This window comes from Xenopus tropicalis, chromosome 5 (assembly GCF_000004195.4).
Source record: "Xenopus tropicalis strain Nigerian chromosome 5, UCB_Xtro_10.0, whole genome shotgun sequence".
Classification (NCBI taxonomy): Eukaryota; Metazoa; Chordata; class Amphibia; order Anura; family Pipidae; genus Xenopus; species Xenopus tropicalis.
In genome coordinates, this window is record NC_030681.2 from 77,683,206 (window position 1) to 77,699,626 (window position 16,421).

Consider the following 16,421-nt stretch of genomic DNA (forward strand, 5'->3'; position numbering starts at 1 on the left):
TGCACATGGATAGAAAACTGGCTACAGGATCGGATACAGAGGGTGGTTGTTAATGGTACACTCTCTACTTGGAATAAGGTCCTCAGTGGGGTCCCTCAGGGTTCTGTACTGGGTCCACTTTTGTTTAATTTGTTCATAAATGACTTAGGGGAGGGTATTATGAGTAATGTATCAGTGTTTGCAGATGAGACAAAACTCTGCAGACCAGTCAATTCTATCCAGGATGTGACATCCCTGCAGAAGGATCTTGACCAACTGGCAATCTGGGCAGCTAAGTGGCAGATGAGATTTAATGTGGATAAATGTAAGGTCATGCACCTGGGATGTAAAAATATGCAAGCCCCGTATACCCTTAATGGGACTGCACTAGGCAAATCCATAATGGAGAAGGACCTTGGAGTCCTTGTAGATAATAAACTTGGCTGTAGCAAGCAATGCCAGGCAGCAGCTGCAAGGGCAAACAAGGTTTTGAGCTGTATTAAAAGGGGTATAGATTCACGGGAGGAGGGGGTTATTCTTCCCCTTTACAGAGCGCTGGTAAGGCCCCATCTAGAATATGCTGTTCAGTTTTGGTCTCCAGTGCTCAAACGGGACATTATTGAGTTAGAGAGGGTCCAGAGAAGGGCAACTAAGCTGGTAAAGGGTATGGAAAGTCTCAGTTATGAAGAGAGACTGGCCAAGTTGGGTCTGTTTACACTGGAGAAGAGGCGCTTAAGAGGTGACATGATAACTATGTATAAATATATAAAGGGATCATATAATAACCTTTCTAATGTTTTATTTACCAGTAGGTCCTTCCAACGGACACGAGGGCACCCACTTCGTTTAGAAGAAGGGAGGTTCCATTTAAACATTCGGAAAGGATTTTTTACAGTGAGAGCTGTGAAGTTCTGGAATTCCCTCCCCGAATCAGTCGTGCTGGCTGATACATTATATAACTTTAAGAAGGGGCTGGATGGATTCTTAGCAAGTGAGGGAATACAGGGTTATGGGAGATAGCTCTTAGTACTAGTTGATCCAGGGACTGGTCCGATTGCCATCTTGGAGTCAGGAAGGAATTTTTTCCCCTCTGCGGCAAATTAGAGAGGCTTCAGATGGGGTTTTTTGCCTTCCTCTGGATCAACTAGTAGTTAGGCAGGTTATATATAGGCATTATGGTTGAACTTGATGGACGTATGTCTTTTTTCAACCCAACTTACTATGTTACTATGTAAGTACAGAGCCTTGGGGTACCCCCACATTAAGAGGAACTGGAGATGAGATTTTATTAGCATAGGAGACAGTGAATGAACGGTTAGAGAGGTAGGAAGAGATCCAGGATGCAGCCTGACTACGGAGACCAATCGAATGCAGAATTTGCATCAGGAGGGAGTGGTCAACCGTATCAAACGCAGCCGATAGATCTAGGAGGATTAGTATGGAAAAGTGACCATTGGCTTTGGCAACCTGAAGATCATTCGTAACTCACAGCGCTGTCTCAGTAGAGTGCGCAGGCCGAAAGCCAGATTGCAGCGGGTCAAGTAAATTATGTGCATTTAGAAAGTTAGTTATACGGGAGAAGACAATGCGCTCAAAGATTTTGGAGGCGAGCGGTAAAAGTGAGACAGGACGGTAGTTAGAGAGTCAGGACGGGTCCAGCGTGGCCTTTTTAAGGATGGGCTTGACACAGGCCTGTTTGAATGAAGAGGGGAAACTTCCAGAAGACAGAGAAGAGTTGAAGATGTGAGTAAGAGCCGGAGTAAGCTCAGCAGCACAGTGTTTGAGCAGAGAAGAAGGCATGGGGTCTAGAGAGCAAGTGGTGAGCGGAACCGACAAAAGAAGCCGGGAGACTTCAGAGCCAGTTACGGGACCAAATGAGCTAAGACATGCAGAGGGGGGCTGAGGAAGGAGGAGCTGGTTAGTATTATTAGAGGGGGGAATTTGATTGCGGATGGACTCCACTTTGTTCAGGAAGAAATCAGCAAAGTCCTGGGGAGAGTGCATAAAGTCAGGTGATGGAGTCTGCGAGGGACGCAGAAGGGTATTGAATATGGAAAATAGGCGTTTAGGGTTGGATTTATTACTGTTTATGAGGGTGTTGTAGTATTCCTGTTTAGCCTTCGACAGGGCAGAATTGAGGCAGGCCAATAGGAATTTATAGTGGATAATGTCTGCTTGCGTACGGGATTTTCTCCACATACGTTCCCCAGACCTGTCTTAACCTTGTTGGAGCTAACATTTCTTTTAAATTACCAGCCCGCCTTAAATTTTAATTGCGATGGTATATCAATACTAAATAAATTTTGTATTTTTAGGGTAGTAATATTGGTGTGTAGGCAGCCATCTCAGTGCATTGTGCCTGATTCTGAGCTTTCAGAAGGAGCCAGTGCTACACATTAGAACTACTTTCAGTTAATCTATTGTTTCTTTTACTCCCATGTAACTGGAGGAGTCCCAAGCCGGACTTGGATTTCTTACTATTGAGAGCTATTCCCATATCTACCACTCTACAGGTGTCAGTAGCTGATAACTTGCTACCTTCCCATTGTTCTGCTGATTGGCTGCTGGGGGGAAAAGGGTGGGGGATAATATCTCTCCAACTTGTAGCGAGCCTAACAAGAAATATATGCTTTCCTTGTATATAAAAAGTAAAAATAGAGAGTGGGTTCATAACCCAGATCTATGGAGGACACAGATAGTCTTTCTCTGTGTTATCATTTAGTATAAATATGAAAGTCTGTCACTGTGGTCCATCAGGTAGGAAAAGCTTTATTTCTATTTTCTAAATGTTAATATGTGTGGAAACTGTCATGCAGAGATAAAACAAAATATCCTCCACACACTTTATATTGCCAGCAGATAAATTGCAGCAATCCCATTTCCTGTTTCTTGCAATGACTAATAAATAATGATAAAAAAAAGCGTAGAATCATAATATCTAATGTAAAGTGTTTGATCTGCCTTAGAGTCATAATGTACAAATTAGGGCATCTGTCACTTAATGAAAATTAGATTTGATTCTCACTAAAAAATGTCAACGTGCTTTAAAATCTCAGCTGAAATATATTTTACTTTACCTTTACAAGATTTAGAATGATAATGGGTGATCCAAATCTTTGAAGCATTTTGTCAAAATGGATAGCTGCAGCATAAGCGAATGGATCAGCTTGGTCCACTGCAAATTGAAAATATACAAAGTTGAGTAATAATACTACTTATTTGCAACCATTCATATGTACCCACAAATACATACAATACTTATTTTAAAGAAAAGTAATATATTAAGATATCAGGAAGGCAGTTCCCTAGGGCTGCTGCATTTCAATGTGCCTGTTACTTTTGCCTATCTCCTGACAGCTATCATTCTGTCCCCTACCCTGGAGGTCTGCAACAGGTCACACCTACCATATGGGGAGAGTACAGAGAAAGGAAGAGAAATGCGATGGTGAAGAAAAAGGTCCAACAGGTTTCAGGATTGGATGGCAGGGCTCTCTAATTATCAGGGTCTAAGGGGCACACAATCTGTTCTGTTACAACAGTGTAGGCTTGTTATTTGACAGAATGCATGGCTTGCAGGAAGCCTCCATTAAGCTAGCTGAGAGTGTGATGTTCCAACTACCTACACAGCCTCTTTGCTGAGTCAGTTTATTCTTTGTTTCCCTGATACCTTTTTGTCTAAGCAATTACCAGGGAAATGATTAACATAACATATAGATAAGTAGCTCATTTAGTTGGCCTTATGTTAGAAAAGGTTTATAAACACTGTCTAAATACTCAAAAATAAATGTACATTTTCTTTTTTAAGACATACTTGATTACAGACTGAAAAGAAACCATGATAGTCTGCTTGTGCTGCAGGAACCAATTACCAGACTCCTTAAGGTGGCCACACACGTGGCGATCTGATGATCTTTTGTGCGACCATCGGTCGCACAAAACATCGTCAGATCCTCCACACACCGTTCAGGGCTGAAACAGCAGATAAGGAGGTAGAAACAATAGGATTTCTACCTCCTTCTGCCGATTCAGCCCTGACGGCAGATTTTGGTCAGGTGCCTTCTATGGCGCCCGATCAAAATTTTTTAACTGGTCCGATTGGCGAGTCGACCGATATCAGCAGCTTCCTGCGATATTGGTCGACTCGCCGACATGCCATACACGCACCGAATATCATACGAAACGAGGTTTCGTACAATATTATCGTGCGTGTATGGCCAGCTTTAGACTCACAAAGTTATTCAACCCATCCCCTACCTTGTTCCATTGTAAAGTGATGGATTCTGGGAGTTGAAGTCTCTGAGCATGGCACACAATGAAAAGGAGAGGGACTTAGAATTCATTACTCCACAATGGAAAAGGGTGAGAGAGCAATTGCATTACACTGTGAGCTTAAAAGGAAACTATACCTCTCCCCCCAAACATAAACAAGCTCATATGTAAAATCCTGCTTCATCTAAATAAACCATTTTAATACAAATGTACTTTTTTAGTAGTATGTGCTATTGGGTACACCTAAATAGAAAATTGCCATTTTAAGAATGAAGGGCTGCCTCCTGGGATCACAGGATTCACAGTGCACCAAACAAGCCAAGACACACATACATGCTAGGCCACATCAGCCATTTAATGGACAGAGTTCTGTTTCCTTATTATGTTAATAACATATATATATATATATATATATCTGTTCCAGTAACGGCACTCACCAATCGCAAGCCACGCGCCGGGTGCTCACCAAACGTATTCACATAGCTGCAGCAGAAAGCACTCACGGCTCCAATTTGTGCAAAAGTATCAAAAGTTCTATTGCTCCACGCTCACATCAACGCGTTTCGATCCACCACTGACGACGGTCCCTGGTGGATCGAAACGCGTTGATGTGAGCGTGGAGCAATAAAACTTTTGATACTTTTGCACAAATTGGAGCCGTGAGTGCTTTCTGCTGCAGCTATGTATATATATATATATATATATATACAGTCCCAAAATCGGCACTCACCAAAATAGCGAATAAGAACCGGGTGCTAACCATAAATAAACATATTCTCCTTCAGAAAGCACTCACGGTATTTGCAAAAAAGCAAGTATTTATTTACACAAAAATGTCATTTTTGTGTAAATAAATACTTGCTTTTTTGCAAATACCGTGAGTGCTTTCTGAAGGAGAATATATATATATATATATATATATATATATATATATATATCAAACTCAACAGTAGAAAGCACTCACAGCTATAGCATCAATCAGGTCAGTGATTTATTTCAGCATACCATCTACGCGTTTCGATCACCACAGGATCGTCATCAGGATGATAGACAGGAAGTGAAGTGTCAGGTTAAAAACCCGCAGTATCCAATCAGTGTTTATACAACATTAACCCATTCAATAACATGTGCAAAGTGTAATCAAATACCAGGCACTTAAAAAATCCCCATATGATCAAAAATAAAATTATCATCAAACATCTAGACATATTAATACATAAACTAGGACATATCCCATATATATCAATGTAGTAAGCCACATGGCACAACTCATAGTGAAATATAATTTTAAAACACATATAAGTCAATCTATCAAGACACATGACAAAGTCACATGTCATGACTAAAAATTGAATTTATAAATATCACCATTAACTTCAATACTCATCTAAACTCATAATAGTGCATAAAATAGGACATATCCCATATGTATCAATGCGATAAGCCACATGGCACAACTCATAGTGAAATATAATTTTAAAACACATATGAGTCAATCTATCAAGACACATGACAAAGTCGCATGTCATGTCTAGAAATTAAGATGATAAATATCACCATTAACTTTAATGCTCATACACATTAGCTATTACATATTAATAGGGAAAAATAAGTTACCCACCCAAAGTTATAACGTGATAAAAACTAGCGTGTTGTAAAAAGTTATTTCATATTCATAGTGAGATTTAGGAAATGTGAACAGATAAACGGACAAAAATTGTCCAATACTAATAAAAAAGCATTTCTTACAATCTTTATAAAGTTAAAAGCAGTCACACTTAAAAACATTTAAGGAAATCACTACATAAAGACCAAGAAACATCACTTAGGATAGTGGATGATCAAAATAGCATCAAATATCTTAAATTAGGATCACGTTAATTAACTGATTTCAAATTACATAACCAATGCTATCTAAAAAAATGGTCATAAGGCCATCATATAGGAAATACCCAGGGACACAACAGTCAGTTTATATAAAACAAGATAGTGATAACATCTCATTTAATCCCCTAGGGGCAATTGTGTCAAGTCTCCGGATCCATTGGGCCTCCCTCTGCAGCAGTAGCTTGGATCTGTCTCCACCCCGTGCAAGGGGGGGAATATGATCAATCAATATTGCTCTCAACATAGGCAGTGAATGTTTGCACTGTACAAAGTGTCGGGCCAGTGGAATATCTGATTTCCCAGATGCCAGGGCCAGACGAATCACCGACCTGTGATTGTTCATTCTTGTACGAAAAGCTGTGATGCATTTACACATATAGTAAAGGCCACAAGGGCACATGATGCAGTATATCACATATTCTGAAATACATGTCAGTCTATGTCTAATCAGTGTGGATCACCGGAGTGTGGATGAGCAAATGTCACTCCGGTGATCAGACAACCACAAGTTTTGCAATTACCACATCGATAACAACCAGGTTTGCTCTTCCTTAGCCATGTGTCTGGTATCTCCGGTTTTAAATCTGTCACCATAAGTATGTCACGAAGTGAACGTCCACGCCGATATGCACACACTGGAGGTGGCATGTTAGTAAAGGGCAAACCCGAATCAAATTGTAAAATTGGCCAATGTTTTTTAATAGCAATTTCAACATCATGGCTTCCCGGTGTGAAGTCACTCACAAATACCATCCGATCTGATTTGTCTCCTGGCCGTGTGCCCCTAGGATAATCTTTAAGTAGATTTTCTTTTGCCTTATTCAATTCAGAATTCAAAAAGTCAATAGAGTATCCCCTCTCAAGAAATCTGTCCCGCATCTCATTAGCTTGTTGAAGTGCAGTTATGGGATCTGTATTAATCCTGAATACTCTCAAGAATTGAGTGTAAGGAATAGATTTAATCACCATAGGTGGATGGAAGCTATGGGCATGCAAAACAGTGTTCCGATCTGTGTTCTTACGGAACAGTGTGGTCCCCACCCCCACAGGTGTACGGTAAATCCTAACATCAAGAAAATCAATAACATCTTTTGACTGATTTAAAGTAAACCTTACTGGAGTAGGTAAATCATTCAGGGTGGCCACGAACGATTCGACCCCAATCTGGTCCCCACGCCAAATAATGAAGATATCGTCAATGTACCTACGGTATAACAATAAATTGTCTGCATATCTAGGATAGATATATTTACATTCAAAGGAGTTCATATATAGATTGGCGTATGAGGGGGCCACATTGGAGCCCATCGCCGTGCCAGTCCGCTGTAGGTAAAAGCTCTGCTCAAATCTGAAATAGTTACATGTCAGGACCAACTGCAACAGAGAGCACAAAAATTCAATTGGTGGAGCCCCCTTGTGTCCATCAATAAGTGCCTCCCTGCATGCTGTAATCCCCTCATCCAGAGGGATAATGGTATAAATTACACACATCAAGGGGCTGATTTACTTACCCACGAACGGGTCGAATGGAGTCCGATTGCGTTTTTTTCGTAATGATCGGTACTTTGCGATTTTTTCGTATGTTTTGCGATTTTTTCGGATTCTTTACGAATTTTTCGGATCCAATACGATTTTTGCGTAAAAACGCGAGTTTTCCTATCCATTACGAAAGTTGCGTAAAAAGTTGCGCATTTTGCGTAGCGTTAAAACTTACGCGAAAAGTTGCGCATTTTTCGTAGCGTTAAGTTTTAACGCTACGAAAAATGCGCAACTTTTCGCGTAAGTTTTAACGCTACGAAAAATGCGCAACTTTTTACGCAACTTTCGTAATGGATACGAAAAACTCGCGTTTTTACGCAAAAATCGTATTGGTAACGAAAAATTCGTACAGAATCCGAAAAAATCGCAAAACATACGAAAAAGTCGCAAAATGTTCGTTTTCAAGTCGGAACTTTTCCAATTCGGGTCGGATTCGTGGGTTAGTAAATCAGCCCCCAAGTGTCACAAATAGTGTATCATCAGGCAGTGTATCACATTGCCTTAAAATCTCCAGCAGGGCTGATGTATCAGTCAAATAGGATTTCATACGGGCGCATTGTGGTTGTAAAAAGCTATCAAGATATCTAGCCACATTTGAAAAGAGAGAATCTCTAGCAGATATAATAGGCCGGCCTGGAGGGGCAGATGGATTTTTATGCACCTTTGGGTGGGTAACTTATTTTTCCCTATTAATATGTAATAGCTAATGTGTATGAGCATTAAAGTTAATGGTGATATTTATCATCTTAATTTCTAGACATGACATGCGACTTTGTCATGTGTCTTGATAGATTGACTCATATGTGTTTTAAAATTATACTTCACTATGAGTTGTGCCATGTGGCTTATCGCATTGATATATATGGGATATGTCCTATTTTATGCACTATTATGAGTTTAGATGAGTATTGAAGTTAATGGTGATATTTATAAATTCAATTTTTAGTCATGACATGTGACTTTGTCATGTGTCTTGATAGATTGACTTATATGTGTTTTAAAATTATATTTCACTATGAGTTGTGCCATGTGGCTTACTACATTGATATATATGGGATATGTCCTAGTTTATGTATTAATATGTCTAGATGTTTGATGATAATTTTATTTTTGATCATATGGGGATTTTTTAAGTGCCTGGTATTTGATTACACTTTGCACATGTTATTGAATGGGTTAATGTTGTATAAACACTGATTGGATACTGCGGGTTTTTAACCTGACACTTCACTTCCTGTCTATCATCCTGATGACGATCCTGTGGTGATCGAAACGCGTAGATGGTATGCTGAAATAAATCACTGACCTGATTGATGCTGTAGCTGTGAGTGCTTTCTACTGTTGAGTTTGATATATTATTTTTGTCAGCACCCAGCCTGTGCCCGATACTGGTGAGTGCCGATTCTTTGCAAGACTATATATATATATATATATATATATATATATACAAAAGTTCAAAGGTAACAGGCACTCACGTCTAAAAAGGTGTAAATTTGCCTGGGTGCAGTATTAGAAAGAATCTATTACAGCAAGTAGAACAAAAAAATGCCGCACTCACAGGTCTTAGTGAAGAAAAAGAATATTATTTATTTATTGCAACGTCAAACTAACGTTTCGGCTGCTGCTGCAGCCTTTCTCAAAGTGAAAAGACAAACACAAACTACAACTGATAAATCCATAGTGGCGCCAAACCAGGCTGATGACGTCACCCTGTCGTCAGCTTAAACCCACCCCCATCCGTGTATAACCCCAAAGAATCAAGACATAACAAAAAAAATATAAAAAATATATAAAAATTCAAATCAAGTAACAGTGATTATAATAAGCACATAAACACAAGCACCCCCCAAAAGTTATAAATGAAAATCATAAGGAAGCGATCAAAGTCAAAGAAAAGAGATACGTAGAGCAGAAAACACCCTATTGCTGAACTGCAACTCCCAAAATAGGTCCTTTGGTGGTATTGTGAGCTGTAGAGAATAGAGTAGATAATAGAATAGAGCATAACTAGAGTGAAAATAAATATTGGGAGAACTTTTTACTTAGCCCAGCGAGTCACCACTTCTTTGAACGGAGACTTGTCCGTCTGTTAGCATCCGTTTGCAGCTTACGCGGCTATCATTGATAAGGTCCCTCCCGTAGATAAAGAGGAGCGGGCCCATCGAAGTTCTGGGGACGCAAGGGTCCAAATAGCGCTCGCTATAAGAGAGAATGCGCACCTCACTTAACGTAAGGCTACACACCTCTCAAAGTGCGCGCTGTATAGATAAGGGTGCAAGGGTGCAGTTAGCGCTCGCTACCAGGGTGCAGTTAGCGCTTTTTTCATTTATAACTTTTGGGGGGTGCTTGTGTTTATGTGCTTATTATAATCACTGTTACTTGATTTGAATTTTTATATATTTTTTATATTTTTTTGTTATGTCTTGATTCTTTGGGGTTATACACGGATGGGGGTGGGTTTAAGCTGACGACAGGGTGACGTCATCAGCCTGGTTTGGCGCCACTATGGATTTATCAGTTGTAGTTTGTGTTTGTCTTTTCACTTTGAGAAAGGCTGCAGCAGCAGCCGAAACGTTAGTTTGACGTTGCAATAAATAAATAATATTCTTTTTCTTCACTAAGACCTGTGAGTGCGGCATTTTTTTGTTCTACTTGCTATATATATATATATATATATATATATATATATATATATATATATATTTCCAGTTAAGGGGGTGAGGAATTGGCTTCCTTCTCCTTTCTCAAACTGTGGAATCTGGACTTTATATCTTTTATATACAGTATAAAACAAAGTAAATGACCTCATGTCAAAAGGAGGTATAGTTCTCCTTTAAACTTCTACTTAAATGAAAACAAAATAAAAAAATGATTAATCAGATAATATTTTAGCAGTGTTTTTACAATACCATCCTAACCCTTCTGTGAACTTTTCCCACTATTAACTTCACTCAGCAAAGGCCGTTGCAGATCAGGACGCTGTAAAATCAGCTTATGCTATAACTCTCCTCTCTTACCACTGACATATAAAAAGTCATATCTATAAGTATTATTCTGTATGACAGTGTTGGCTTCTGTGTTGACTCTCAAAACATGGAACTAAATGGTTGCAGTATGTAATTGCCAAGGCAGCAGTTATTATTTTTTCATAGAGGTTTTTTTTTTTTTTTTTAAATGATTCATCCTCCCGAACTAAGAATGTATGGCATTAATTGATTTTCACAGCTATCTCCACCAAATCCAGTGAAATGTTGCTACACATTAATAATCAAATTAACAATAATTCAATAAATATATTTAGACAAAAATGGTATTATATTCAAAACAGTAAAATAAACATTTAAAATATTTCAAAGATTTGCTTTCATGTTAAACGAATTGCTAAAATCAAGAAAACTTATTTTCTTACATGTAATGGGTGGCTTGGGCATCATCGTTGAGATATCTTGAGACCAGTAGAGAGGAACAGAACCTCGCACTTGCACATAAGATGAATAACTTCCAGCTGTGAAGGACATTACCGAGGCATCATGTACAATTTGTTCTGTCTCTACTTCATTGGCAACATCTCCCTAAGGAAGAGGGACAGAACATGAATTTACAAAGTATGTATAAGGAATAATGAACTTTTTAAGTGAACTTAAATTTAATCTAAACACAGATATAAAAATGTTGTTAAATGAACGTTACAGACAAAATATTATGTGACCAAAATTCTTATTACTAAGGGGCTTGTTAATTACTAAGGGTCTTCAGCATAACATTTTTTGTTGAGCTCCCACAACCACACACAAAAAAAGTACTTATATTTTCAATTAAATAATAAACAGGCTCAGTAACCCTGGCAGCAATATCATTCTGATTCATTTTTATTATTATTAACAGGTTTTAATTATATATTTTTTCTGTTCAAAGTTCCTCTATGTAAATCCTTAAACACCTGAAATTAATTCCAACACAATAATCAGATCAAATCTTCTGCTTCTACATTACAGTAACTCAGCGGAATGATACTGGCACATGAGCTCACCAAGGTTTCATTACTTCAGAGGTAGGCTTGCCACCTGACATGTTTTGTCCCTGACAGCCAGTTTTTCAAGGGGCTGTCCGGTTAAAAACCTTCTGCCTGGTTTTCCACATTCTGAAAACTGGGCACAAATTCTCTGAATTCTGTCCGGGGGGTGCAATAACCCCACCCCCCACATCATCCCATGGCGTCATAACGCACAACCATTTCTCCAGGTTGCCAAAGGTGGCAACCCCATTCAGAGGATTAACCAATGCTAACCAAATGTTGTTAAACTTTAGACCATGACATTTCTAAGGCAAAGTAATTTTATTAGTTAGTATTGCAAAACTTAATGCACTTATAAAGAAAAACCAGGATTGTTCAAAATCCACCGTCATATTTTTCCTAGCCAAACTGAATCTGAATTCTTAAAATTTTCAACACAGAACGATGCAAGAGAGTTTTTTTTAAGATAATTCCAATTTTTGGAGATTTTGCTCCCATTAGAACATTTTAAGGGAAGAATTCACTTTTTCGCCAAATTAAATGAATTTAATTTATACCTATTATTCTTCTGAAGTACCAAAGAACAGCCATGCTGTCTCTCTCCGTCAGTTTAGATAGACCCTGAGGAGTCTATTATATGCACAGTTTACCTATGCTGTTTTACTATTTGCCAATAATGTCAGGTTTTCTTTTTAATGTTTTGGTTTATTTACTTAAAATAGCCTGGCAAAGAGAGGCAGGTAATATTTCTCAGCAATATAAGGCATTTTATCAGATTCTGGATAATAGGTCCCATACCTGTACCCAGGGTTAGACTGGGCCGCCAGGACACCACGAAAAAACCTGGTGGACCCTGGCAGCCCAAGCCCAATGCCTGCTCCACCAGATCGGTGTTCAAGTGGGGAACTGGGGGCGTCTTTGAAGGGGGGCAGGAGGCGTGTTCAGAAGGGGAGTGGGAAGTGTGTTCGAAGGGGGGCAGGAGGCGTGTCCAGAAGGGGAGTAGGAAGCGTCTTCAGAAGGAGAGCAGGGGGCGTATCGCCGGTCTCTCTCCCCAACTTGCTGCAGGTATGCACTGGGGGTCAGATGGGTGGTGGGAGCCCCTGTGGGGGGTGAAAAGGTGTGTGAAGGTGGTGGGAGCCATTGGGGGGTGCAGGGCCCTTCAGGCAGAATCCCTGGTGGGCCCTGCACCCCCCATGCCAACCCTGTCTGTATCTGACATCTGTACTATATGTGCAAAATTTACCCAAAATTCTTTCTATAAAGTGAGAAAATCTAAACCGTTGGCCATTCTGATCAAATCCTAGCTGCATATAAATACATGGATCTCGAGATTCGGCACGCTTACAGATTACTATGCTACGACCATGAGCTGCTATGGTTACCTTAGGTGGAAGTCTTTAGGGACTAGTGTTTGAACACCCTCCATGCAACCCTCCTTTTTCTTAATGAAGTCCTTTCCTAGTTACATGGTACTAGGAACAGTTATTTTTCTAATGGATTTTTGTTTTTCCCCTGACCTAGTTGATTTGCCTTCTGAGTGATGTCTCTTTTGGATTTGTGATTCCCAGTTTGGAAACAAAGTAAAAAAAAAAAAAAAAATAGGATTAACAGAGAAAGCACTCAAACACCCGATTTGATTAAGTCAGACTAGCACAGGTGTCTACCACCCATAATTAGTAATCAACAACCAAGAACAACGTTTTTTGCTTTATCTAATTTAATAAAACTTAAACTTTTAATTCATGTCTCTATAAAACAAAATAAATATTGATATTAATCAAGTTTTGTCATCCAATGATTTAGAAAGTTAAAAACAATTATCTTGATGCATACATATGTCCTGAGTTCATCTGTTCACATGATTGATTAATCAAAAATTAAGTTTCAGAACATGATTAGAGGAGGGCCGATGCACAGGAGTCAATTAGATTTATTTACACTTAAAATGTCTGAGGGGGGCTTATGTAAAACATATTTGTCCTTAGATAAAGTATATATATATATATATATATATATATATATATATATATATATATATATATATATATATATATATATATATATATAAAGCAAGACAGTGAGCTGCACACACCAGGACTTGTATATATATATATATACACACACACACACTCATGTAGGGGAACACTAGTGTGAAACACCAAAAGAGATCTCACAAGCGCATGTTGGGCAGAGCCCATGCAGTCTCTCTGAGAGGGGAGGCAGGGAATAAAGTAGCGCAGGTGTGCACAATCCAGACCACAACTTTGGATCTAATTGGTTAATGCTTCGATTAAGCGTGACCCACTCTCCTTACACCAACCACCAACCCCATATTGAGCTCGGCTATGATGAGCCGTCTGTTCAGTCCGAAAATCAAGTAAAGGAACCCGCTCCCCTCTCAACACGCGCCACCCCACTCCTATCTGCGGCTATCAAGAGCCGCCTATTCTCAGTGCATTCACACTCGCTCGGCTGTCTAACTGACTATCATGTGACATCACCCTCGCCCCGGTTGAATTTTTACATCTTCTTTAAGTCTTTTCCAGGTTTTCTATCAGGTAGGAAAGATGGACAGGTGGGGGTTAACCATCAGATGTCAGTCAAGAGTGGTGGGACCACTCCTATTCCTCTCTGCTCAGAGTACAAGCTGCCTGTCAGTACTGAGCCAAGGTAAGCAGATTCCCATTCACGATAGTTCCCCTTTTGACAATATTAGAAAACAGATCGGTCCAAGAATACCTCTTCTAACTATGTAAGATTTACTTACACTCATTTTACTTTTTACTCATACAGCTACATTGATGGGTATATTAGAGGTTTCTGTGTTGTGCGGGGCTCTTTAGCAAATTTTGGCTCAGAGTTCCCCTTTAAAGGGATTATGTCATGATTTTTATGGTGTACTTTTTATTTCTAAATTACACTGTTTACATAGCAAATTATTCACTCTACCATTTAAAATTTTAATCTTGAACCAACAAATATTTTTTTTTATATTATTTTTTTAGTTGTAATATTGGTGTGCAGGCAGCCATTTCAGTGCATTGTGCCTGATCCTGTGCTTTCAGAAGGAGCCAGCTCTACACATTAGAACTGCTTTCAGATAACCTATTGTTTTCCTACTTCCATGTAACTGGAGGAGCCCAAGCCAGACTTGGATTTTTTACCATTGAGTGTTATTCTCATATCTACCACTTTTAGCAATACAGCTGTCAGGGAGCTGCTAACATACTACTTTCTCACTGTTCTGCTGATCGGATGCTGGAGGGGGAAAAGGTTGGGGCTAATATCACTCTAACTTGCAGTGCAACAGTAAAGTGTGACTGCAATTTATCAGAGCACAGGTCACATGGTTGTGGCACCCTGGGAAATGAAGAATATGCCTAGCCCCATGTGAAATTTCAAAATTAAATTTAAAAAAATGGATTTGAAAAACGGATTTCAATGCAGGGTTCTGTTGGAAAAGTTCTTTTAACTGATGCGTTTTGAAAAAAACATGTTTTCCCATAACATTATTCCTGTTTTTAAGTTTTGCAACTATTGCCACTCAATTGCAAAATAATATAAAAGTAAAAGATGTGTTATTTATTTTAGATTAGAAGTTTTATTTAATAGTAATTATATTTTACCTCGCAATTTGCTCCTCTTTTCAGGAAACGAGTCCCAGCAAATCTGCTTGATCTTCTAGCCATTAGAGTCACGTACACTGGCCGACCATAAATTAGCAGTTCTTAGAAACCATAATTAAGGAAAATCAGATGAAAGAAATCACCTTTCCAAAGAAAAAGATTCATTTGAGATTACCTAACAAATGTGATATCTAGACAAATCAACACACCATTTACTTGCCACATTTACTTTACCCCGGGGTCCAAGTAAATGCTCACTTAGCAAGTGCTTGTGCCCTTGCGTAAACTGCCCCTTTTGCTGGACTAAAAATCTGAAGTGAGATGCAGAGCGCAGCACCAAAGTTGAGCCCATTCCTTTCCTACCATTGGGAATGTGTCAAAAACAGGACCGGTGGACCGAACAGACAACTACAATATGAGGTACCATACACAAGCTTGGGCTCTTCCTTCTTTACTTTCAGCTGCCTGACAGAATTTTTCCATCAGGACCTATAACCCTTGATTCACTAGGATTTGTCATACATGCCAAGATGGTCAGGCAGTACAGTCGAGAAACTGCTTTTAGATGAATATGCTAATTGTTTTTCAATTAAATTGGATACTTGATTGTCCACAAAATCCATGGATGATGTAAAGTAGCCAATCACGATGTACTACATCCCTCACATTCTGCAGCAGTTCCCCATTCCACACATATTTCATGTATGGCTCACTGCATATTCCAAAGACACCTGTAAAGATACAAGTATATTAAAAAAGAACAATGAATATTTGACAGCACTAGAATGTATTCTCCAAAAAGCTGTGCAAAATTATTTCTTAAAAGCTAGTATATACAGTATCTGTCTTTTAAGAAGGACTAAAGATATTCAGAAGCAGGTTAGCTTATACATTATTCAGGTTGCACTGTAATACCATTTCATTACAATGTATCTCTCCACCTAACAGAGCAATTACATAAATCAAGTTTCTCACAGACATTGGTTCAACATTTTTTATTATGAAAGAAGACTTTATTTTTTTGTCTCCACCATAACACATTAACTTCATAGTTGTTATTCCATAGAATACTACAGAACTATTTTACTCTCTTTTATTAAATGTTT

At 38.9% G+C, this 16,421-nt stretch overlaps 1 protein-coding gene across 2 annotated transcripts in view; it reads right to left on the reverse strand.

Annotated features, from left to right (window-relative positions):
- fig4 (FIG4 phosphoinositide 5-phosphatase) overlaps positions 1 to 16,421 on the reverse strand; it is a 120,375-nt gene that overhangs the window by 69,521 nt on the left and 34,433 nt on the right. For both annotated transcript variants that reach the window (XM_031901894.1, XM_031901893.1), the window contains exons 8-11: positions 15,918 to 16,046; positions 15,316 to 15,416; positions 11,084 to 11,246; positions 3,057 to 3,154 (exon numbers count right to left, since the gene is read on the reverse strand). In XM_031901894.1, coding sequence (XP_031757754.1) covers positions 3,057 to 3,154; positions 11,084 to 11,246; positions 15,316 to 15,416; positions 15,918 to 16,046 — 491 coding nt within the window. The remainder of the gene's footprint in view (positions 1 to 3,056; positions 3,155 to 11,083; positions 11,247 to 15,315; positions 15,417 to 15,917; positions 16,047 to 16,421) is intronic.